This window comes from Bombus bifarius, unplaced genomic scaffold, assembly GCF_011952205.1.
Source record: "Bombus bifarius isolate JDL3187 unplaced genomic scaffold, Bbif_JDL3187 scf7180000007987, whole genome shotgun sequence".
Lineage (NCBI taxonomy): Eukaryota > Metazoa > Arthropoda > Insecta > Hymenoptera > Apidae > Bombus > Bombus bifarius.
The window spans coordinates 593,231-620,084 of NW_022884369.1; the positions used below are offsets into that span (position 1 = coordinate 593,231).

The 26,854-nt window shown below is 41.2% G+C and overlaps 1 protein-coding gene across 1 annotated transcript in view; it reads right to left on the minus strand.

The window, feature by feature from the left end:
- Positions 1-26,854, minus strand: part of LOC117205301 — a 101,180-nt gene that overhangs the window by 66,434 nt on the left and 7,892 nt on the right. Inside the window, exon 2 of the mRNA XM_033443573.1 lies at positions 23,167-23,310. Within this exon, the coding sequence (XP_033299464.1) occupies positions 23,167-23,310 (144 nt within the window). The remainder of the gene's footprint in view (positions 1-23,166; positions 23,311-26,854) is intronic.

Here is a 26,854-nt window from a genome sequence, read left to right on the forward strand (position 1 = left end):
GTTTTATTTTATTTGTATTTTAGAATTGGCTCTTCTCGTATGGCGACAAAATCCTATAAATAATGCTTCACATTTTTCAACAAAACTTTGCTAACGACCACTTTCCATTCTCTCTAATCACGTCATTTTGATACAGTATCCTTCGTATCTTTCTGTATTTTTAGAACATTTCGGAATTTTTAGTTTGGCTTTTCTTATACGATGACGAAATCTTGTAGATCCTTCGTGTTTTTGTATCGAAGCGTCGAAGGAACATAACTTTGATGGAACTCTCTCTAACCTTTACTCTTCCATCTCGTCGTTCTTTTCTTTATCAACTCTTTTCGTCGTTCTTTCTTTTCCTCTTTTGTCATCCTTTACAGATCGTCCTTTCTCATTTTCTCTTCTTTATCTTAATTTAACACGAATACGAAAGGGTCACCTAGCGATCTCGTTATCTCACAAGAATACCAATCACTTCAGTTACGATAACTTTAATTACATTCGTGTTGAGTATATCGAGAATTTATTCTCCTTTTTAATTTTTCTCGAAAAAAAGGACATTGCACGTGTGTTAAAGTAGACACGCGGCAGAAAGTTGGCTGACCATCGGGCGACGAGTTTCCTCGTCAAAAACAGCCAGCCATCGCATTGCTATCAGCGTCCTTAATGCCGAAACTTTTGCGCTGGCTGTGCTATCTGCGCCAAATAAACGAATTTGCCAGGAGTTAGTCGGGATAATAAAGTTCCTCTCTCTTCCCTCTGCTCTTCTTTTTTTTTCTCCGCTGCCCCTTTGTTTTTCACCTTCTTCCCTCCACCTCGTGGGACTACGCGAGACACAGAACAAACAACACAGCGCGTGGAGAAGTTGCGGACAGTGCGGGCTGATAACGATTCCTCGGTGAAAATAAAAGGACCAGGGAAGAGTAATGATACCCATAGTTGTAAACTTTCGGCCGAGTGGACCGTGTACGACGATATTCGAGAGTTACGTTAAGACGTAGGTGATAAAGATGGCAAGTCGAAATACTCAGGATAGGGGGATAGGTTTTATAACGGCCAGGTGTCGAGTGGCCATTTCCTCAGGAAACCCATAGTCTAGGGTTGTTCGACCATCTAAACACGTTCAATCTCTAAACCTTATTCGTTCTTATCTCTTTTCCTTTATTATCGTCTTTTAGTGGTAGCGTTTGGTAACATTTCGATGTAGAAAGCTTGTAAGCAATAAAATTGCTTAGCAAAACAATCAAAGGTTTCCATCTATTTAGACAACGAATAAAAAAGATAAAACAAATATTAGGAAATACTCAGAACCTAAAACCTACCTGATAACCCATACCCGCTAAGAATACGAGAAAAGACAAATATAATCAATGTCTACAAATTCCCGAAACTTTCTAAACATCCCCTCGTCTGTTTCCCCCGTTTCCTCTCTTCAAACGATGTGTATGATAATTAAACAGGCACAAAGAGCTTCAAAAAAGGAAGAGGGTGAACGACCAAGCGCCGACAAAGAGAGGCCAGAAGCTTTCCGACGGCTCCTCGTCGCTGTCCTTCGGCAATGGAGTCAGTCGACCTTAGAAACAAGCACAAAAGACCGTGTTCCGACGATCAACTCGTTCATCCTTCTGCTCTGAATCCACCCTATCTATCCACGACTACGTCTCGCCCCTTTCGCGATCAAACGCATGCCCCACGTGTCGTCCCGTTTGTCATTCTGCGATTGAAAACGGGACCTACTGTCATGTCACTGGTACCGGCCACCCGTCAGGTGATGCTTCAGGGTGCGTTTCAACTTTTTTGGCCGCATCTCCGCTTTGTAGCACGTTTAAGCGTGGTTCTAACTGCGGCACGACCATTGAGAGAAATTGGGGTTGATGATTTTTTAGGGGAACATGTGACGAGAGATAATTCTTTAGATTCGGCGGTTGGTATTGTTCGGATTTTAAGGTATGCGAGAAAGATAAAGAAGACAGATAGGAATATTGGATCGTTCTACGACTAATGCGATTCTTTCTCGGTACGAACATAAAGCGGAGATGGTTAACTATAATATATCCGTCGACAATGTAATTTTCGTCGTTTGGAGAATTGCAAATTAATAATGATGTAAGCCAGCCCACTGTTTTCATAAAATAGTAAGATTATAAGTTAATTAAGTATAGTACGCTAAGGGGATGGTATCTTTAAAAAGTTAAGATACGTCGTTAAATTGAGATATTAAAAATCTTGACGTACACCATTTCTAATCATTTGCTGCGATCGCTTGATACTTTTCTATTAAATTTCCTGTTCCTAGCAATTTTATTCGAATTTATCCTACGAAGAAATTCTAGAGAAACTGCTCTTTCAATATTGCAATTATTCCAGACATCGAAATATAGCAGCGTCTCCTGAGCGTGATATTAAAGTTCCAAGAAACGGTTCGCAGAAAAATGTTTGATTTCCGGCAAAATAGAGGCATTCGTGGCCCTCGAAGGCGTTTCCAAATGCTGCGATTTGATTGAAAGTTCCGGCGCGCCAGTTGAAGACAAATGGCCCCGGCAAGGTCACCGGAAACGCTCTCAGGGCCGCGTTGTTTTTGCCCTCCGCTTTCAAACTTTCGATTGCCCTCGAGGAAGTTTGCCAGCGCCTCCGGCAAGGGAATTCCTCTTTTCACGGAGGAAAATCATTCAGCAAGGTCATCGGTCTCGCGCAACATCCTCGCTGATGTTTCCATTTACCGACTGATTAAAGCAGCATTGAAAAATCTCGACTTTCTAAAAAACTACGATATAATATATGTATATTGCATAAAATATTTCACCGCGATCAAACCGGAAAAGGCACGATAAACGTTGTTTCGCGTGTATATATAAAGCTCGGCTAATTGAATATTTATTCATTTGTAATTAAAATGAATCATCCTTCTCGTCTATACACTAATCCAATTGTAATCAGCTGCATTTCCCCCTAGCGATAAAATTACAATTAATGAAAAACAAGTAACAATACGATGAACGAAAACCGGCCGAATAATTCGATTTCGATCAAACAGACGTAGACGCGTTTAGAATGGAGAATCGGGCTAAATATCAACCGCGAGAACCCGACGAATTTTTAATGAAAATGCTCGCGACTGATCGATATCTGGCGCACGCGGAATCATAGCCCTCGATGGAGCACACTATCGTCGTTCTTCTCTCTCTTCTTTCGTTCCCATTCGTTTTGCGAGCGTGGAAAACTCGCGCCCAATGCCGGATGCATTATCGAAATATTATGACGTTTGGTGTCCGGTTTCATCTGATCTTCCATTACGTAAATTAACCAGCTTTACATTTGGAAACGGTATGTGACCTGCTTCGGGCCAAGTAGGATCAATACCTGATAACGTACGCGACTGGACGCTCGATAGAATAATGAATGATAATGCACGATAATTATTCGCTTAATCGTCCGACTTAATTATTGAAATTGCACGGTCAATCGTTCAGTCAGTCGTGCTGCTATAATTAATGGTATCGTTTCACGCCGGGTCTTGTCGCGACTTTATGCTCGAGTTGAATCGCCGCAGTTATTTTTATCCTGAAAAAGGATTGCTTGTACGAAGGTGATCGCCGTGTAAAATTATTCTACACGGTGACAACGCACGCTAAGAAAAGGAATCATCGACGACCGTGAAACGCTGCTAATCAGAAACTCGAACGAGCCCTAGATTTAATTCGTGCGTTCAACGCGAAATGGAAAATTAATTTCAATGGTCGCGATGAAAATAGAATACTCCATGTCGTTTTGTTCAAATTCTCCTCTGCTGTTTTCTCTGCTTCCATTTTGCCCCTTTTTCCTACCCATTACATGCTTATTTATTTGTTCGTTTAATTACCTTTGCCTCTTTTTTTTAATATCTAAAAATGATACTTCGGATCGATTGAATTGAACACGCGAGATTGGTTTTCCGATGCCTCTGTTGCGTAATGGGAAACGGAGAAGTAGAAAATCGAGGATAACGAAGCATGGAGTGTGGTATGCCGATGTAAGAATAAAATCTTTTCGTTTGGAACAATAGTATCGTCATTTAGAAAGATCAAGACGAATTTTGTCGTTTCACTCTCATAGCCAAGAATGATAAGTTTATAATATTTTTTGCTACGACGATCAAATGATTCCTTTTAACGAAAAGCGCACAAGGGTTTCTAAAGTGTTAAACATTTGCATTTTACGTTTCTTGTGATACGGTTCATTGTTAAATTGTTGCTTTCTTTTGTTAAATATTTTCAAAAAGTGAAATGCTTTCTTTCGACACAGCGTTCCTGTTGGAATATTTCGAGCCGCTGGCGAGGAGACAAACGATGTTTCGAGCGTTCGTGAAGGAAAGCTTTTGTAAGCGGTTCGAGAAGCGGACACAGTATAAACAGCGGTCCCAAAGCGGTCGATGGCAAATTAGTGCGTGCTCTAAACACGCTGGAAGCCTATGTTAAGGCGTACAGGTACACTTAACCGGGCGCAATCACGGCCCAGTATTTACCTTGTCCGACCTGCTATCGGGTTAATGCGGCTCACGGTGAAATTAGTTTCGCTAATTTAACCCTGATAATGCGCCGATACCGTTTGATTGATCGTCCGTTGCCCACGAGTTACGGCGTCGCGTTCGATCCCGCGGATCGATCAACCAAGATCGCGATGGATTTGCGACTCTGCTGATTTTCGCAAACAAGTTTCAGCTGAAATTAGATGGCGACGACTCCGATGGATTAACTTCGTATTCCGAGTCCTCGTTAGACAGAAAATTAAGGAATTCGCCGTTTAATGTCCTAATTATTCTTCCTTTATTTTTTTGTTTCGAAATAACTAAGTGATCATCGAGATTCAGATTTAAAGTTTGAAGCATTGAACAGAGGAGATCGATCATTTTCCGCTTAGTGTCGTTTCAGACGCGTTTTGAAACGTACAGCAGACTCATCTTTGATTGCCTGTGTGATGGAAAACAAAAAGGACCGACAATGTAGAGAGCAACGCTGGAGAAACATGGTCTGTATAAACACTTTTTCACGATTTCTTTAACAGTCCAATCGAACGGAATGAAAGAAAGCCTGGGATACAGCGTAAGGCACTTTGTCCATTTGGAGTATCCTATTTCCGTTACCTTGAACAACACAGTAAAAAGGATTCTTAAATGTTTTTCTGCTAGTTTGGATGAAGATGCGGAAAGACTGTCCAGATAACTGAAATACCTTGAAAGTCATTCTATTATAAAACTCGATATTTAATACGTAATTTTGATCGTATACTACAAAGGATTATATTGGGAATAAACGTTGCTGGATATAGGAATAGGTGAAAGTAATTTATTACCGCGGAAGGATATTTACGGCGAGTTAGCAGCATCCATTTGGAAACTAAGAGGAGACGGTGCTAATCAGGTCGGTTGGATATCATCGATTCGTCGTTAAGCGGAAATTTCTGCGCGAACTAATTATTCCCGTCGGTAGGAATTACACGACGCTTTTCCGATTCAATGGTAGCTCTCAAATATCACGGAATTTCACCACCAAAATGCGGAAACCTATCGAACTCTTAGATTCCCTAATCTTCTCGTATTCGACATTTTCTTTATATTCGACGATCATAAGCGAGAAACGTGGTGATAAGTATATTTTTGCTGATTTTTTGATTTTAATTACTATTATCTTATTGTAAATATTAGCGAACGACGAAAACCCAGCGTACGTTTTAGCGTAATTGAAAGATCTCAAATTTCACATTCGAAGGTACTAAATTTTTTATACAGCAAAGTGTATTCAGTAGAATAAATTTTTCGCAATTTCTCTGCATTTTCAGAGGTTTTTTTTTTTATACGTTTAAATAAAAAAAATTGTTCCGCAAAAAGAAATAGCTAGAAATTGGAGAGAAACGATCGTATTTTTTCAAATTTACCTCGATACATCGAGCGCCTTGCGACGATATTCGGACGATTGGCTCACACGAGATGCAGTTAAACGATTCTTTATTTATGTATTCCGCAACGAGGGGATGGTCGTGGCCAAGGTTCCTCGTTGTTCCCAGCCCGGCTGCAACTCCGGAAACTTGTCCAATTAATTTTAAAAGGTTCTCGAACGGAAGGAAACTTTTAATTACGCAATCTGCCTGTCAAGAATCCTAATTTCCGTGAATTTTTTATCGCTACTCGTGTTTCTTCGAAGTGTCGAGTGGAAAATAAACGGGAGAAAGGTTGGAGATGATTAAATGACGATTACATGGGCAAACAGTGTTGGAAAATGAAATAAACTATCCAAGAAAGACGTACACGAATATTTACCAAGTACTAGAGAACGTCGAATATCGTAATGGCTAACAAAGGTATACGATTAAGCCACTCAGAACGTAAACTAATTGTATAACGCCATTTTAAGGCCAGAGAAGAGTGATCACGTTGGAAATATTTTTTAAAGTTTATTTTCGAATTTATAAGCCTTGTATACATTCTTCTGCTTTAATAAATAAACTTACAGAAATTATTTTTATGAATGAATCTAGGAATACACAAAATTACAAATTATATTGGTTAAAATAGTTGCTGGGTTCACGAGCATTCGAACGACTTCCTAGTCAAACTTTCCCGAGTCGTTTGGCTAAAATAGCATAATAATCGTATTCCCGAGATAATTTTGATGGGTCGCGACTATTGCAGCGACACAATATTCTGCGAAGACGAAGGCTGAAAGGAAGCCCCGGTAGCAAGTAGCAGCAACGAGCGAATCCTTGCCAGGGCTCGTTTGTACCTTCTTCGTTGCTGTTTATATTTAATCTAGCAGCAACGTTTAGGGCCTTATTTCTGCTTAACTAAGCGTTTCTGTGCATTCCACTAGGCAAAGTTTGTACAAGTAGAAACTCGACGGCGTTACTTCCACGCCATTCAGTAATTCCCAACGGAGCTACCTCCAAGAAGGCTAATAGCCAGCCGAAGCGATGCTCGCTCCCTTTTAAGATTTATTAAAACGTACGTTCGTGCAGTGATAAAAAGAACATTTCCGCCTACTTTCACTATTCTCTAAATAACATGTAACATTTTGACATGCAGTTAGTTATACGCTTTGAAACGTTTCAAACGCTGAAAGCTGAAAGATTCGAATCGTTTCGAATATGCTTCGATACGTGAGACTTTTGAAAAATTTTGTAAATTTTCAACTGCGACGCTTAATGGATTACGAATCTTTAAAATTCTAAAACTTTTTAAGTTTGCTGCATGTTTTATAATTTCTAACTATATTATATTCTATCTTCGATATTTTATATCAGTTACTAACAAGATCTTCAAATTTTGATCAAAAATATATCATACACACTGTAAGTATGAGATACTTAGCAAGACTTTCAACTTTTTACTCCATAAAGATGACCTGGCCCTTCGTTCGAATCGCCAGTCTTTCGAAATTAATTTGCCTTCATTATCCTCTAGTTTTGTGATTACAGAATTACCTGACCAACGAATGATCTGATAAACAATTGAAGAATTTAAAGTATCTACGACTCGAACGCCCCTATCAATTAACCAAAATAAAAAATCACCGTTAAACATTGTTACAAGGCAGAGGGTAAAAATCGATTCGTTCACGTACTCGTCCTTCGTTCTTGTTTTTATCGATTACGAACGTTAGAAGCTCTCAAGGCAGAAAGGAAAAACGAGACGGTCGAATCATTACATGCTGGATACACACGATGGCACGAGAAAAGGGGAGAGGGTGGAAAAAGAAACAGGTTGGACGGAGTAGAGAGAGAGAGAGAGAGAGAGAGAAAATTGTAATTTTCCAAGAGGCTCCCAGCGAGGTTGAGAGGGTTTTTACAGCATTATTAAAAAAGGTGTGTTTCACGGGCGGGGATAACGAAACTTCCGCCAGCGCGGGGCTCGCCTCCGGGCGTAAGTGGTGCTTTAAAAATTAACCGGGAGTATTATATAGTTTTTTACAGCACGGGCACCTTGGCCGGCCTCTCTGCCGCGTTTTATGGACCGCCAGAACGAAAATCCTATCTTTGTCTGCTCTCTGCTCTGCTACTCGTTCTCGATGCCGAACGAACGAAACGTGTCACGAGAACGCGTTACGCTCGGCGTAACGAGGCGTTATCCCGGTCGCTAAGATGTATCCAATAAAGCGTCAAGCGTTAAATTCCGTTCGCGTCGCGGCCGAGAATTTCGCAGCCGCGAAATTCACAGTGACGGTCTGCTGGATGGAAAATTCATCGGCGCCGCTTGCAAGCATCGAGCTGCTCGTGCCTGTTCTTAATCGCGAGCGAACGATCCTCGTGTTAAAATCGTCCAGTGACTTGATCGTATTGGCACGACGTTCTCGTGAATTATTCCGTTGGCTCTGGTACACGAACTACTGGATTAACATCGCGCCGCTCGGAGAAGTTTCGAGTATTTCATTTTCGAGTTATTACGTTCTTCGTTTAATTACGATCAGACGAAACGATGTCTAATAACGGTTTAATGGAACGAGTTTAAGATGGCACAGAGTAATTCGGCGTTTGGAATTTCAACAAATCTTGCATTTAAAATAGATGACCATAGGTGATTTTGAAGAATCAGTAGATTCAGATCGATGAATTCGTGAGAGAATAAACTACGCGTTCACTTAAAGGGAGAAACGTAATACCCTTTCAGAGACCGAAGATCGCTTTGAAATCTCAAAAACGCATCAAAGCGAAGTAAGTTCGCAACATTTTTTCGTATAACGTGTAAAACTTGCCATGGAGTATCTTGCGTATGCGAGAAATAAGGAAACAAGGATTTTTCGAACATATATTTTCCACGACTGGAATACACGTGAAAAGGAAGGTAGAGGCAGGAGTTTGAAATTTAATGGACGTTCAGTGGCGCAGCCTGTCTGACCCATGACGTAGTAATTCTACTTGCCACGGTCGCGCTGCAGGCAGCCAATCGCGAATCGAATGAAAAGCAGATTCACACTTCATAAACGCGTTCTGAAAGTTACACAAACAATGTGAAACAATACGGGGAACGAAACAGGGGGCAGCAATTACTCCAATTAAACTCTCATTACGGTCTGAAAGGCATCGGTCCATTAGCCTCCCATTCCAGGCGCTGTTTCGAGGGAAACGACGGAACAAAAGGATCCCCCGTAAAAATCCTTCGATCCACCTTGAAATAACCAGAGGGAATCTATTCCGGCAACGGGCATTAATCATAATTAAACCCATCAGGCGTTGCTGTTTCGCCTATGGCGACGCGAACAAAGGATACAGGCCGGATATGTTTTGCGGGAGGGTACGCGCGGAAAAACGAATCGAAAGGGCCGAATGGGAGATGCGAAACGAAAATGGAGGAGAGGGAGAGGCCGAAAGAGGAGAACGTCGATCGGTATGCATTTCCTCTAGCGACTGCACGCCACTCTTATTGGCCGGCGCGGCGCACTCAGCGTTATTGAATTACGATACGACGGATCCATCGCCCTGTGCAAGAGGATCGCCGTTGAGAGATTTTCTATTAAATGTAAATACCGTGTCGCACTCGTGCACAGTTCCGTGATTCGTCGTGCACGGTCGTGCAACCGTTCGTTTTACGTTACGGCCTCTTAGACACCGAGGGCACCTGGCTGTATGCAATTCGTAGCCAACCAGGCAAAATCTACGTACGTACAGGTCGTAGCTCGCAGCATGAGACAGAACGCCAAGTTTCTTTTTCAAATATCGTTGAAAAACATGCGAGGCTTCAGGCAATTAGTGCTCACTGAGGTTATCGAGCGTGATAGAACGCTAGATAAGATAACATACAAATATGCTGGTTCGAGCATCGTAGTAGCGTACGATGAAAAAGTGTTGGTCGAATTAATTTGTTTCATTTTGTAAGTGCTCGCTTTATATCATTTATCAGAAATTCAATTTATCCAGTAACGTAAATTTTTCTATTCAAATTGGCTAATTCCGCGTATATAAACGCATAATATTCGTTGCATCTAAATTTCCTCGTCTCCTCAAACCACGGATCGTTATCATACTTTCGCCAAGTTGAACGATGCAAACAATTGTCCCCATCTCGAGATCGCTTTACACTGTCTCCTTCTCATCCACCCCCGTCACCAGAGATCGCAACCTGCGACGCATAATAATTCGCGTCAGCGTCGTTTTATCGCGTTAACGCGACCTCTCTGTCTCATCCTGCGTTCTCCCACCCTTTTGGCAGCGATCACCCTATCCAGTCTACCGTTAGCCAGCACGGGGAAAACTCGTAGGTAGGAAAGAGCGAACGAAGCCGTGGTACGAGGAGTTTGTTGGCGGATGCCAAGGAAACTGTCCAGTTTCTCGCGATTTTACCTGAACGCTTCCTCCCGGCGGAGTTTCCGCAACGATTCATCGTCTCTGTTCCCTTCGGTTTCTCTATCTCGGCGCACTCGTAACTAGTCCCATTCGCCGCGTCTTTGTCTTCGTCCCTTTGCCTTTTGTCTCTCTGTCCACGTTTCTCGTCCCTTTTCATCGTTTCATTCTCGTATCCGCCTTTCTCTGTTGACGTCATCCCGAAACTCAGAGGGGATCGGCCTATCCGACCGCAGGATGGACTGGATACAGAACGGGATACGGTCAGGCCAGGTCTGTTACCGTGGTAACGCGATACAGAAACTAAATTCCGTATGTACCGTCGACTAAGTGCACCTCTGACCAAAATTTCCCTACCTAAGCAAACGTTACGTTAACACTTAAACGGGATTTTGCAATTAATGCCGCTGGTTACGCGCACACGCGCACGCTGTAAATAAAACGCGATCCCTCCAACCCTCTGTTCGAGCTTCGGCCTTTGTGTATTATTCCGTGTTTGGTCTGCGCCGATCTGCGTGTCGCCGCACCGCGAAAACACCGATCCTCCTTTCACGATCGTTGTTCCGGTTCCTGGTTCCAGTGGAGCTTCCTGAAGGTACTCGTCTGTGTTTTACCGTCTGCAGTAATTCAATAAGGCGATGTAAAAATATTACTGTCGAAACTTGGTGAACTTGAGAAGATTCGTGTGGATGATGAACGATGAAGAATCGAGCGAATTTGTATACCAAAGTATCGACAACGAGAGAGAAGTAACGAGGTGAAATAGGATGCACAGTGCCACGTGGAAATTTGCCTGCGCGTGGCAAGGATGTGTGTTGTGCGTATGAGATATCTACGAACACGAATATGATTGAGAAGTGGGAGGAGAGTTCTGTGAAAATAGTTGCAATTTTTCATACTCTACATACGTTTGCATATAACCTATGCATCTTTGCTCTTCCAAATTTGTTACAAAGATAGACATAGTTAAATAAATAGAATTCCGTAATTTCATTTTTATATTTAACAGATGAAAACCATCTCCGTAACGTCGTAAGAAATTCAAAAGATCTCTGTCTTTAGACTCTGCATTTCCTTTCAGTTTTTTCTTTAGATAGCGTAAAGCGGCAAAAAAGTATTCTACGAGCGGTAACCACGCTAGCAGGGAAGGTCGCGCTAAAAATTACATTTTCACGCTTGGCACAAAGCCTCACCCTCGAGGCTACGTATCGCTCCCGATTCCGGCGGGTGCACGCACGTGAGCGTTTCCTCGCCCCCACCCGGTTGTTAGAGCGTCACGGGAAGGGTATCCGGAACGAAATCTCTGCAGACACGTCGTTTCAACGTCCAGGGTATCCGGAATTCTGCTGTCGGAACGAGAACGCAGCTGAAAGACAAGCGTCTCCATCCCTCAACGTTGGTAGGCTCTTCATGCGCCGCGTCAAGACGAGAATCGCCCTCGTGAAAGCGACTGCCGCTTCGTTTGCGCTCGAAAGATGAAAAAATCCCATGGTAAAATTCGGCCTTCGAGTTGTGAACTGCACAGTTCGCTCGACCACGAGTGGAACACACGGCCGAATTGCCTTCGCCTTTGACGAATTTACTCGTCTATGGGGCTAGTCATCGCGTAAAAATCGCCGCTTTTTGTCAGCCTCCCGCATCGACTCTTTTTATACAAACGGGAGGAGACAGAGCTTTTTTGTGCTCTCTTTTAGGCAGATTATTTCTTAGAGATAGGGGTTGCCATGAATTGGATGGCTGAGTGATTTGGTAAAAGTTCGGGGACTGAAAATGGAATGTGAATGTGTGCTGTTTCGTGATGTGAATGATGGCTTTACTATTTTCAATACTTTCGATAACTGGTATTGATCGAGTAGTTGCAATAGTCGAGTCTTTTTTGGTAATCTTAATTTGACGGTTGAGTCTTGTTAAAAATATGCTCGACAACTGCAACCACGTCATCTGATGGAATTCGAGTTGGTTTCTTGCGCTATTTAATTATTCGATGATGATCGACAAAGTCATTTTCACGCGTCTTTATTACGGTGAATCACAGAGTTCCGTTTCGATGAATCGTTCGATTTCATCACAATGAAATCCCCTTCGATTATATTCTGCTATCAAAATTAAGAAATTCTTTATCCGATTTATCCGAACATTACACGGCGAAGAAGAACATAAAGCAAAATTACAGAACCTCCAACAATGCTCATCTCCTCATACATTGAATAAACTTGTGTCGTAAACCGAGTTCCCATGTGACAAACTTTCTATATTACGTCGCAACGTGCCGTAAATCATCCAATTTCTCGCGATACACTCAATTTCGTCCAATATCGGAAACATTTGGCTAAGCAGAAACGACTGAGCTTGCACGAGTCAAGGTATTAATCGGCGAATTAATTCGCAAGCGTAGCACGGAAGCCAGTTTTCCTGATCGGCCGCAAGAACTTGTCATTCCAGGCGTTTACACGGGGCCGGAAGTTTTTTAATCCGTGAAGCGCAACGGCATTTTGGAGGATGCTTTGGACGCGAGATTTCTCGTCGAGACACGCCACGTCGTTGCTTCCGGGATCCTTCCTCGCCGAACCGAAAGTTCGCCGACGTCTCGGGGCAAAGTAGCCAAAGAGACGTCGACTCGCGTCGCTCGTTTCGACTTAATCGGGCCGAACTTTTTCCTTCCACGGGCAAAACCGTGTCTCCCGTCTCGCAGTGGCCCGCATTCCTCCCCTTCCGGTGTCTGGCGGCTGGTTCCACTTCGGCTGGCCCGACTACCGAAAAACTTTTTACGCGATGAAACAATCGACGCGTTCACGGAATCGACAAATCCAGCGTGAAAATCGCGCCAGAGCAAGATTCCGTGTCTCAGGCGTTTCTTGCAATGGATGGACAGTCGCTAGTCGCCGTTGCTTCGAGGAAATTGACGTTCCGCTTTTCGACGAAAGCTGCCCCTGTTCGATTGCAGCCGGAAACCGGAGATCAGACCGTGGCCTCGCTTCTCCAGATATTGTTCTACACGTGCATCCTCCTTCTCTTTGACGATACCAAGGTTTTAAGGGATTTGATGGATCCCTTTGTGGATTTCTTGCTTTGTAGGTCCATTTTGGTTTTGTTTGTGATTGAGAATCGGTGATATTGGAGAGAATCTTTGTGCGAGGCGTCACTTGTACACGCATATATAGGTTTTGTCATACGATATCGTTCAAACAATACACTGTACGATTATTTATGTCAGAACGACAAGAACCGAATACGAGATTCGATTGATAGTTACGACCCGGCGTTAGGTCGAAATGTTTAAAGAAATCATAACTCAATGGTTAAGAACAACCTGCTGATAAGGTCTTTTTTTACATTAATTTCTGTACGGAATATTCCTATGGTATTTTTAATCCAAGTTAAAGAATTGAAGAAAGCAGAGTGTAAATTGTTCGAAGCTGAAGACGCTCGTTGCTTCCTTGTGCGAGACAGGTGGCACGACTCGATTAAACGGTGCGGATGAAAAAAGCGAGAAGTTCATCTCGGTTAACTCGTCGTTAATACGTCGCCATTCGGAAGAAGAAGAAGGAAGTTGAGTAAAAAAGAAAGGAAAGAAAGGAAGATGAGGGGAAAGAGGAAAATCGAATGGCGCTGCTCGAAATCTCTCGAGCGAAAGTTCGCGGCGAAAGAGGAAAAATTCTCGATCGAAAGCTCGAGGCGGGCCGGCGTTGAGTCGAGTCGAACAAAAAGCTTGAAAGCATCTGCTCGTTCACGCCGCGGTAAGATTAAAAAGTTCTTCGATCGGCGAAGAGCTCGCGACAATATTACTCGCCGAGTGGCTCTGACAAACGAACGCGTGTGCACGCTCGAGAACTGACTCGTAATACGACCTCGTTACAAGAACGTTTTCATTCCGTGGAATATGAAACGTTGAATGGGAACGCGAATTTCGCCTACATACGTTTTGTACGTACTTTATTCTGACAATAGTGTCTCTCGTGTAAAACGTTGGTTGGTAGTAATTTATTGCTGAAAATGATGTGAGTGATGTAGTTGTACTCTACTGCTCATAATTATTCGAACGATGCATTTCTTATTACATAAGTTTGTACCTAACTTCGGCTGTAAAAGACGTGTAAGGATTTCTTGTTATTTGTAAAACATATGCTGCTTTATTCGAGCAATGCGCACTTTCGTTTCCGTTATATCATTTTTTAGGGATGACAGATGGTTGTTAGAAAGACAGCGCGGTATATACTTTTCTTGATTACGTTTTCCTTGTCTTTCATGCGATAAGTTTTTCAACGTTAAAATTAAAATGTCTTTTAAACCAAACATTTTTTCCATCCAAGTATCTTAATACGATTTTTCAGAGAAATAGAGAATGAATAGGATGGTGTATAAAAAATATACGGTTCCACTGAAGAAGATTGAGTTAGCTTTGAGATCACCTGGACGCCGCCACCTACGACGTCGCCGTATACATGAAAAGATTTCTCTTCTGGAACGGTGTATTTTTTGTTCGATCGACTTTTTCCTATTTCTTCCCGCTTTGGAGAAATCTTAATCGATCGTTTTATAAAAGTTACCCGGTATGTGTTCCAAACTCTAATCATTCAAGCAACGTGCATTGATTACCGAATAATCACGAGCAGAGAATATTGGTTCTTCGAGTGTCTCGAATTAATTAAAAATAATTTTCTCAGAAAACGATACTGTTTTTTTCTATCTGATTCTAAGAAATTTATGATATCATGATAGACTAGTCGAAAAAAAGATTTAATATGATTCATAAAACGATACGCACTGTGACTCATAGTAGCTCATTCAGCCATGAAATTCGCCACGTAAACGATTGTAACAAAATCAACACGTAGAATTCTTCGGAACTCGAAAATGTCTGCCGAAGTAGACGATAAGATTAGAAATTTGCTTTTTCATCCACATCCATGCAATTTCAATCTTTCCGCAACAAGTCTCCCAAGTGCTACGAACCGTGACCAATAAAAAGGTCCCAGCAACAAATGGCGCCATAAGATGTATAATAAAATTCGTACGCGGCAGAAGGCGTGGTAAGGTCTCGCGTTTATGACGCGTACGCCCGAGACAGATGGTCAGGTAACGTAAAAGTGCTTGGATAATGCGAGCGATTCTTTCCGAATCTCGTAAATCCCCCAGACTCGACCGACTGACGCCACCGAAGAAACTTCATATCGTGCTTAAATGTCGAAACGTTGTCAAAAAACGTTCTGTCAATGTGCCAGATGGAAGGTTAGAAGATTCGTCACATTTCTATTTCACCTTGAAATTTCGCTTGAAGTTAAATAGTTCGGAATTAAAAATGAAAATGTCGCGAAAAGAAAAAAGAAAACGTGAAAAATTCAGGATTTTGTTATCGAAAAAGCATTAAGATCGAATTTCGAAAGAACGAAAAGAGTTGCCCGTTATTCCAGGATCGTTTACCTCGGAGAATCGAACGAGAGTGACGAGGGCAATTTGTCAAAGGGAATTCGGGCCAATTAATGGTATCGACGTTCGACGTTCCGCGTGAAAAGTGATGACGTACGCTTATTAATTGTGCGTCAGCGTAAATACAAATACGATGGTGGCGTGGAACGTCCGCGGGAAAAGTTTCGGCTACGGTCGTGTTGGTATATCGATTAAACCGTAATTATTCCACGGAAATTGCGTCCGATAGTTGTAAACATAATTTTGGCTGCGGCCAACGTACGGCCAACTTTATTCGAATCGATACAATTTGAAATAGACGACTTCCTGCTTGCTTCCCTCTCCCTCTTCGCCCATTTCGTGTCTCCTTCTTTTTCGCGAAATATTAATTAAACCCGTAAAATATCGGCGCGGGATGTAATCGAATCGCAATGGCTGGGTAAGTTTAAATTACGCGTGCGTGGAAAACGATGTATGCATGCGGAATTTAATTGACGATTAGATCGAACAACATATTTATTTACATAGTGTAATTAAATTTTCAGTTCAGCTTCCTTCCGACCCTCATCAATTATAATATCGCTTATGATCGAAAAGCTTCCTGGAAAAATTGCTAATACGCGTTTGTGGTAAACACAACGTGGAATCTAATGTATCTTCTAATTATATGGCGGAATTGTTATAAAGTTTCGATTCATTTTATAAACGTAAAAAGAAGAAGGTTTCTTTCTTTTTTAAGAGCCCCAGATATTGTAACATTTGATACGTTATAACTATCGATTGAGACGTGAAAACCGAGATTTCTAAAAGGATTCCGATTCCCAACGCAATTCATACAAATCACAATTTTGTCTTATGAATGCGTTCCCCAGAAAGTTCCACAATAGAAAAAGGATTGAGAATAAAAATTTCCACGATTAATAAAATTACGGTATTCGGTAAAAATACTGGCGATTATATCTGCGACTCGATTGCTGATCTTCTTAAGTGAAAAGGAACTTTTTGCAACGTATTCGCCCACTTTTGGGATCGAAATGATGTTCCTAAGTCCCCGAGATATTTCAATTCCGTCGATTCTTGAGAAAAAAAGCTCGATAAGAGACGGCCGACCTAGATTTCAGACGTTGCGTTGTCGGCGGGATCCGATTCACGGCGACGAGAAATCGATCGAGCCAGTCGGTTTTCCAAGTAAAATGAAGACACGAGACGTGTCGTCGGATGGGAAATCCTTTCCATTATTTACCACCGGGTATGCTAGCTCTGGAAATAGACGTGTCTCGATGCGCGCTGCCTCACGAGGTTAGATGAGTTTCGAAAAGTCACCGATCCGGATCTGGGTAATCGATCCACCGATACCATATGGAGCTCTATTCTTGTATCGACATTATCAATTTTCGTGTCGTGGAAACTTTAACTTTTTGAATAAATATTTCAGTATTTAATAACTTACTGTCCTCAATTAAATTCATTACGAGTAATTCTATTGAATCGGTAGGGAAATTATTGTATCCTTCTTTATGAGAACTTGATTACTTGAATACGAGGTAAGCTCGACTAATATTATTAATCTTCTTATAGGTTTCGAATTTATTTCTACTTAAACCATTCCGTAATATAATCTGAATAAATGATAATTAAAGTTTCCTTGTACAATTCCTTAATCCCTTTTGCACACGCGAACCTTGTCCCGATGGAAATTCTTGTTAATGACATACGTATCGATAATTTCTCAGAATACACTTGCACTCACAGTAAACTACTAACCGAATTTATAAAAATAAACGAATAACTGTTAACGATTTATAACGTGACAGCATAGAAAATGACAATCTCGATCACAACCTGAAGACATCGTTTGTACCATTTACTGGTAACTAATTATAACAGAAAGGGATTCCGTTTTTGTAGGGAGCTTAATATGAGAGAACGAGAATGATCTATTTAAGAAACAAGTACAAAGTAACGCAAAAAGGTTCGCGAGCATCAAAGAATAATGGGTCAGAAGAGGTTCGCCCATTCTCGCCGTTATCCTTCTTCCGTTTGCAAGCCGAAAATCGTGTCAGACAACGAAGGATCGTCCAGCGGAACGCTTTCCATCAAGGCACTCCACCGCGGTGAGATATTTTCCATCAACACGACGGAGGTCCCTTCGTGTTTTCCGGCAACCTTTCATTACCCTCGTCACACGAATCTGTTTCAGACCTCAGCTCCGCACTTTCCCGGGGCATTAACGCGTGAAACCCGACGGGGGCGGTCTACCATCACCCTCTTCCCTCTGGATTTATACGAGCCACGTCGTCAAGACACGACCAACAATAGGAATTTCGGAAACCAGCAAGGTTTCTACCGTCGAGCAAACTCGCGAACCGATAGTTTCCTTGTTCAAGGGCTGATCGTTGAAGGGTTAACGATATATTTGTTTTCCTGATCTCTCCTTATAGCTAGGTTTTGAGGGTTCGATGTCAGTTTTAATTTGGAAGGACGTGCGGATATTAATTGCGGATTATAAATCATAGCAGTGTATGTTGATTACATTGTTTTAAATATTCCTTTCATGATTGAAGTGTTGTCGTAAACGTGTTTTTTCTTAAGCACTTGTATGAGAAATTACTCTATCCAGCGATAATATGAAAATGTTCATAATAGATATAATAATTGTAGTAAAACTAGTAACAATTCCAAAAATATTTTTAAATGCTACTAAAAAAGTTTAAGGAAAATTGATCTATAGAGAACAGAGGGTTTGAATATTTATACCATCATACACCCCACAAAGGTTTTCATCTTTCTTTTCTTTTTCACTCTTCTAGAAACGTAAATGGCCCTATTCCTCAAAAAACCACCTCATTCATGAAAAAAAGCTGTTCACTAAAAGCCAACACTGCTACCACACTTATGTATCTTCTTCTCTTACACGAGGCATTCATCGTGCAACTGCAGTTTACCGAGTATGTTCCCCTGAATCGTGGCACATAAACAGAACAGAGGATAGCAAAGAAGGAAGATCAAAAGCCAGGGCGGCTCTTCTGTCTCTTGGAAATCCTCTAATAAACAAAGAAAAGCCTTAACCAAACCGTCGAGTACCTACATTGAGCTGAGAATCTGGTCCAAATTTCTTGCATCCTTCCGGAACGTGTTTTACGATGTGAAACGTTCCCCGGAAGTGACAATCAAGAGGCTGGTTCTCGGAAGATATCCGAGGAAAAAATTTCACGAGGAGAAACCACCTCGTCTCTGATGTCCATTCTCGACGAAAAGTGATCAAGTAGCTGGTGAGCGTTTCAAAGCGACCAACATCCGGCTTCCTCTCTTTCTCCAACTTTCCTCTTGGGACTCCAAGGCCCCGTGTTTACGTTAATTAGCTCGCTGAAACCGCGCCACCGGCTGCAAAGGGAACGAGTACGTGTATACGAGACTCACGGAACGAGACTGATCTCTTCTTTACTGGGTGTTCCAACGTTGGCAAACGTTGCTACTGATAATCCCGACTGTTTGCGAGAGTGACTCTTCTCTGTTTGGCAATTCGTGGCCATAGTAAATCAACTAAGATTCGCGTAGCGGAAGATTTGATAATTTGTTTGGTGGTCGTACGGTTGACTTTGAGTAAAATTTAATGGAGATTGTAAATGTAATGAATTTATTGCGAGAGAAATTGCGTAAGATTATTTGAAACAGTAGGATATTAAGTGAGCTTACTATAACTCGTTAAAATCTGCTATCAGTTCAGTTTTTAATGGTCTGCGTCTAGAAATAGATTCCTGCTAGAAACAGGTTAATATAGCAAATAATTTACTGTTGAATCGGTCATCTCTGCAAAGTGAATTTTTGCAATAAATATCTCGCAATTTCTATACATATTTCAGATTCGTTTAAAATTTATACAATCTCGTATTTTCATAAAGTATTCTATGAGTATTGAAATACTTTCGTGAATCATCCTATGTTTGATGCACCGAATGTATCAATTAATTAATTAATTTTCTATTATTTTTTTCAGTCATAATCCTTGATTCCCCTAAGCTGAACGTTAAATTGAATATCAAAGGATACGTGTTTCTTTATTTCTTACTTCATTTTGTTCTTTAATTAATTTCTTGTTTAATTGTTATTTCTTCGGTTGGATTCTATTATACTTTCGTCGTGCATATTTATTATGCCAGTGTTTAATATTCCGTGTACAAATCTGGTAAAGTAATGAGTAATCAAAATGTTTTCACAAATTAACAACGGAACTTTGTTCTCTTATTGTTCGCCGACAATAAATTCTCAGTCCGTTTCGCGAACCAAGTCTAAAAGGTCCCGACACCAAACTGCTCACTTTGAATACATAACTCTAAAACTTGCACACCCGGTATCGACCTACTTTGCGGGATTAAAATTCCGTATCTGTCCTATAGTTCGACTACATTAAGTTGCATCGTACTACAACGAACGTCTTGATCAATTCCCATTTCGAAACACATTTTCAAAAACAATTAAGCGTTACGAGCAAATACGTTTCTTTGTAATAAACAAAAAGTAGATGGTGAACAACACCTAAAACAATCTTCAGTTCTCCGATTCGTGGAAATACGACGTGGAAATATCAATTATCTTCGCTACGAGCTTAGTTTTTCATAAAAATTGTCTTTCGATCGGAGATTAAGCAACTTGTGTCACGATATTTTTGTACTAACGTGAAAAACGCGAAAGTTAATAATGTTAGTTACTACTTTGCGGCGTTGATAAGGCGCGACTTTATGGAGCAAGCTTTATGGAATTCAGTTTTCCAAATTATGGAAAAAGAAGGAAAGAATTATGGAAAATATTTTCTTATATTTATATTCTGTGAGGTGTAAGTTGCCGCGTCTCATGAATGGCTGATCAGAAAGTATATTTCAAAATCATTGTACTCGCATGATATCGCGTGCAAAGGAAAGGATAATATTGCGATTTAAAAACATTAACTGTCAGCATGGCGCCTCGTGATGGATTCATGAGAGCAAAGCTGCCTATTGTGCAACAAGTTTTTCCCTTAACACTCTTGCTTCTACTTGCGAAGATCTAGAAGATCTCACAGGCCACAAATCTTCTTTACAGTATCGTCAAATTTCGCGGCATCTCTTAGAAGGAAAAGAGCTTAACCTTCCACCTCTAACCACCCCAACTAGAAGTTTCTATAATTTTCGACTGAATGTCCAATCATAAAGACAATCATCATGACAGAAATCATGACATTAAAATCATACGAGTCCATAAATTAAGGAATTATTACAATTAAAAGATTAAGAATCCAAGTGACGAGACAAATCGTCTAACACAGTAAGAGCGTGAATGAAAGGAAATATAAATTTCATGTCAACATTTCCCAAAATTCTACCAGCAACGTGCGATTCCCTAACCGGAAGTACTTCGTCGTGTCTGCCGTAAAACGCATTTGTTCTGTTTTTCTTGTAAACTTACCCTAATCTAAAAACCGTGTTTCAAAATACTTTTGTGGAAGGTAGCCACGAATCGAGACTGTTCGTGGAATACGCATCTGAAATGAAAATACGCGGGGGCAAGATAGGCTGACACGGTGCCAAACGCGGGTTCGTTCGTCCAGGAAGACGTTAAACGGGATATAAACGCGACGATTAATTTTCCAGCACGATTTTTCTACGGCCGGTTGGCCATTATCTGATTGGAACCAACGCGTCGCAGTCATTTTGGCCAGCAGCCGGCATATTTTCCCAATGTAACACGCGCTTTTTGGCTTTCTTGTAGCGTGAAATTTGTTTTACGAATCTGAGGGAGAGAATTTAAGAGACTCTGCCTCGCTTTGGATCGATAGAAACTACGTTGCGATAATCTAGATAATCTAACGATTACACTTTACGTCGTACGATAAATTTGATTCGAATTATTTCTGTTCCTACAAACGAAACGTCTAGATTTTGAGCTACGGTTATTTTTCATCGTTGTTATTGTGCCGTTATTACGGTCTATTGGCTTGAAACACAAGTCTATGCGTAGATTATGGCGTTATTAATAGTTGCTGATCCGAAGAGTGTTTGGTCGCAAGATAATCGATACATGGTGTAAGAGTCTTTGAATCGTTAATTGGCGTGAAAGTACCTTAGATCGAAGAACTAACATTGTGTTTCAAAGATCTTGCGTTATCGAGAATCTTACCTACCGTCTTATTTAAAAAGAAAACGTTAAATATCTAAACTACGTCTAATTTAAAAAGAAAATTAATCAACACTAGAACTACCGACAGTTAACACGAAGCTATTTCTACCACAACCAGTCGAGATGATTGGTCTTTAAAAAATACGTAATAATAGAATATTTTTATATTTATTGATTTATTACCTTCTTACAAAAGGAATTCCATGTTACGTAGTAGATTTTTGGTATTATTAATCCACCTGGGACCATGATCCCTAAACGAAGGTTGACACAGTTATAAAATTGTAGAACCAGTGATTTTGACTGCTGTGGTATTTCTAGTGTTAGCATCTGGCGATCGATCCGGAATTTTCCTGATAACTGATATCATCATATTGAATGATACGCGGTAAAAATTAAAAAAACGTGTGGAAAGTTGCGTAAAACGAGGAAACTAGTTAATTGGGCTTCGATAAACAGATTGCAGGATCCTTTTACACTTTGACAAGTAGCAGTCATTTTCACTGGTATTGGTATAAGTGTTCGAATACATAAAAAACAAAATAAAATTCATTCTATTATTCTTTTAGTTATCGTTGCGAAAGTCATTACATTATTGAGCAAAGAAAATATAACATGAAGTGGGAATTTTAAAATAGAATTGTAAAACCGGTCAATTTGACTGGTGTGGTAGTTTTAGTGTTAACTACCCAAAATTTATTTCTAACGGAACGTACGTAAAAATGTCAATCTTTTTATAATTCGATCAATGGTTGAAATTCAATTTTCCTAACCGACGACGTTCTCACTTCGGAATTTATTCCATTTCACGCAGCTCCGTTTTAATCTTGGATCTTGTAAAACAAGGCAAACTCTGTTTATCATCCCTTTATCTGGTTTCCAATGAACTATTAAGCGACGAAGTAGCGAAATTTCCGAACGCCAATTACAAGGAAGTTCTTGTCGGAACTTAATTGCTACTTACTCGCGAGAATTATTGCGGCTACGGAACACGCTAACTTGCAAAGGAATCGGTGAATTTCCGTCGCGAAGCGATCGTCGAATCGTCGAGTCGTCGCACGATTGTCTAATATCGGGGCACACACGAGCGTGACAAATCCCAGATTACTTTCACGGCGAACAATACGGTACGGGATGCGTAGAGAGCGGAACCGAGCTGTTAATTTCCTGTCGCGGAAGCAAACAGGCGACAAGCCAGCTAGAAACAAAGGTTCGCGAGGGATCTTTACTCTGTACACGCCTCGACGCCCTCCCTCCCTCGACCCTATCGTCGGCCTGCCCTTTGTTTTTCCACTCCGTTATAATTCACTCTTAACTCACCGCGTTTCGCCGTTGCGGAGAAAAATGCGATCGACATTGTGACATCGTTTTCGAAACGGTGGTTAAGCGCGAGTTGTGTTGGCGATGTAAACCGTGAATTTTCATATCATCTACCGGATCTGCACCGAATACATCTACCGGAATCTGTAACATAATAAACGTGCAAAATAGATTTTCGAACCAATCAGTATATTGTAGCGAAAGAGAATGCAGTTGAACGTCTAATCGCGGGGACAGAATTAAGAAATGAATTATTCAAGTGAAGATAAATTAGAAACTAACGAATACGTTTAACGTTTCCAATGAAAGAAATTTTTGTCACAATAAAACGTAATGCGACTAAATAGTTGGTGAAACAAATAGCAGCTAATAAATAGAATATTCAATTGTGAACAAGCATACTAAAAATTATATGCACTCTCATATACTGTATACAAGTTTATTAGAGCTACTAATAAAACAGAGCGGTAAACACATCTATAGGAAACAAATGAAAATTAATTTCACCTCTCCGATATTATAATGAGCACTTTACTTTGAATATCTCGTATATTGTACGCCCATAGTCGAAGTGCGATATCAATAAAGAAAAATCCCAAACGCTTAACCAGAGAGAAAAAAAGAAAAAAGAAAGGAAGAGAACAATTAATCATTTCCAAATTAAGAACAGATCTATCCCTGTTCGCAGACCTTATAATGATCCACTTTTTCCGGAAACAGCCATCTTCCTAGCCACGTTACATCTACTTTTTCACGCGGACAAAACACACGGACACCGCACCGTGGTCGGTGTGGCAAAAACGTTCCCAGCCGGTCGTTCATCGCGCAGAACGATCCTGTCCGTTTTTCAGAACATTTGTCGGCCGGTCACGAAACAGACCCGTCATTTTGTCGCCGGTCGTGTATCAGATCGTGCAACGGACGAGCATTGTATTCTCCTGCACGACTTTGTCCCCGTCGACCGGTGGTAATCGTTTAGCCCTTCCGCAATAGCGCGAATAGATCACGAACGATTATGAGAAACGCACGTTGCCTGTGTCCTGGTGTTAAGTAGGCCGCGAGTCGTAAAATTACAAGGCGCTGTCCCCTGTTTCATCGTAATTTCACGGGCTATGGATCGTACTGATAACGGACCTCGTAACGCAGCAACGCGGGTTCGAGACTTAATGAACGGAGTTGCGTCGATGGACGCTTGAATTTTCATGCAGCCACGACTCGACCTCGACCCTTTCCTTCTTCCACTTTAGGCGGAGAAAGGGCGGAAAGAACCGCGTGAACGCCTCGCGACAATTGCTCGTTTCCGGTTCGACCGGAGGCTTTGCACTTGGACACGAAGGTTTCGCGAACTTCGTGGCCTTGTGAACTGTCTTCGTCGAAGAATTTTAATCTTTTACGACCCTTTGTTCTTCTCTACGTTGCATTTGTTTTGTCGAACGTTTGGACTTTTTTTGTGGGGACGTGATCGAGATAATTAAATATATTCGGTATGCTATAGGATGAGTTAAGGCAAAGTTATGTTGAATCAACGACTAAAGATATTTCTTTTAACGAAGAAAAAGAGAGACCACGCCAAAGGAAATGATAAAGTTTCAGTTTGCTTCCGTTTTAGAATGGTACATAGAGCGTTTTAACCTTTTTTTTTATTTTTTTTTTTTGTACGTGGAGAAATCCTCATAGACACTCCGCTGTTGCAATAATTGCGTAACAGCAGAGTAGTGTCGGACTCCTACGGACTAAAACTCCACGATGACTATCCTACGCGTATGACAGGGGTGCTCCAGGAACCTCTTATGAATTAACTTTCTGTTGCACCCCTTCTCGCGTTCTCATGTTCTAGCCAGTCCTAATACTTCCTGACTATTGAATTGGCGTTAGGGGGCCATTGCCCTTAGCGCTGTCTCTCCTTATTGATATTCAAGGGAGGCTTGCCTTGTGTGCTTCGACCATCCAGCGGCCCAGAGTGGCCCAACTCCAGGGCGAAAAAATGGCTTCGGCGCGTCTCGTCCTCGGCAACGCCTCACGGAGCGGTCACCCATCCTAGACCGCTTACAGCGTTTTAACCTAGACTAAATAATGAGGGAATAATAGATCTCTGATAGTTCGGAACTTTGAAGAATTTTCACTCTCAGAGCGATTAAACTTGGAATTATTAGCTGTTGCAGTGGATTCGCCGGTTGATCGAAAACGTTACGACTGTTGTTGCGAAGCGTGCGTGTTCTGATTCGGAACGAATGAATTCGCGGTCAGTTGTGGACGTTTCGACGAGCAAAGTTTCCAGCACAAGGAAATTTCCAATTCAGCTCGAAAGCCTCGTCACATGGAGATCAGTTAGAAAGTTTACCGATTACGTTTCCATTGCCTTATCAGATATTGGCCTTCCTGAGAGTGCGCAAGTACCTGCTACTTCTGGATTTACGTTCCATCGATTCTATCGACCAGATAAAAAGAGTTCATAAGATACAGATACCTCGTATCTGCGAGATATATCTGAGGATTATTTTGTATAAATAATTAGCTATATCCCAGTCTTTATTTCGTAATCCCAAGTTCTAACTTCAGTCTGACTTAAACAGGTGAAAATACCAGAAATTGTGAAATTAAACAATCCGACAATATTTTACATAAAAATCTTCACCTCCGCACTATATATAATATCACTGCAACTCCTAAATTCTTCCAAACAACTTACGACAACCTTTAACAACGATTTTATATAAAACGTGATACGTAGGTACTTTGAACCCTCAAATTTTTCAACCGACGTAATACTCGCGTGTCACGTTATCCAAAAGTGACGAAGTACCCTCTAGTCCTCCCCTCCTTAAAAAAGGGGGAAGGAGAGAAAGGTGAAAAAATCGCGTAGAAACTGGCGGGTAAAATTGCCGGGCGAAGAAATCCTCGACAACACGGAAACACGCAAGAAATTTGATCTGCAAGCTCGGATATTAAACTCGTAGGGGGAGAAAGCGAGAAAGATGAGGAGAGGGTTCGCTACATACGGGACCCCTAGTCAGCTTCAGACGAAAGTCCAAAGATGAGAAAGCATCGCTACCATACGGCGGACCTCTGATATCAAAGGTAGGAAGATAAGAGAGGCTCCTCGTCGAGATTGGCACTCGAGATTGATACACGCGTGCTTGATTTTCGCTTGTTCTTTGAAGAGACTCGCCGGCCGCTCGATGCCTCCACCTTTCCTCTCTGTTCCGTTTTACGAGATATCATTGCAAGGAGCAGGCTGGAGATTGCCCTGAGTCCTTTTCGAATTTCACGGGAATCGCGAGATTCTGAATCGTTCGAGCGAGGTAGGAGGAGACTTCTCTGAGTGAAAAAAAATAGAAGAGAATATATAGGAGGAGAGGGACGAATACAGAGGTAAATACATTCTTGTAGAATATTATTCTCCTAAATTTGTTTTAATCCTTCGATTTTTATACATTACACATACACAGATAGTCGCATACGCCATCTTTCAATATCATGTAAGAAAATTTGTAGCATGCCGTGACTCGAGAAAGAACTTAGATTACTAGTTTCATTGGAAAGGCAAGATGTAAATCTATGTAAAAATACGAGGTTAATGATAATGGAATATAGAAAGTGTTTTGTAATTTGTAAGAAGAAATAAGACAATAAACTCTTAGAAGCTATTTTATATCAATTGCTATACAAATTAATCAGATTTCCGTAT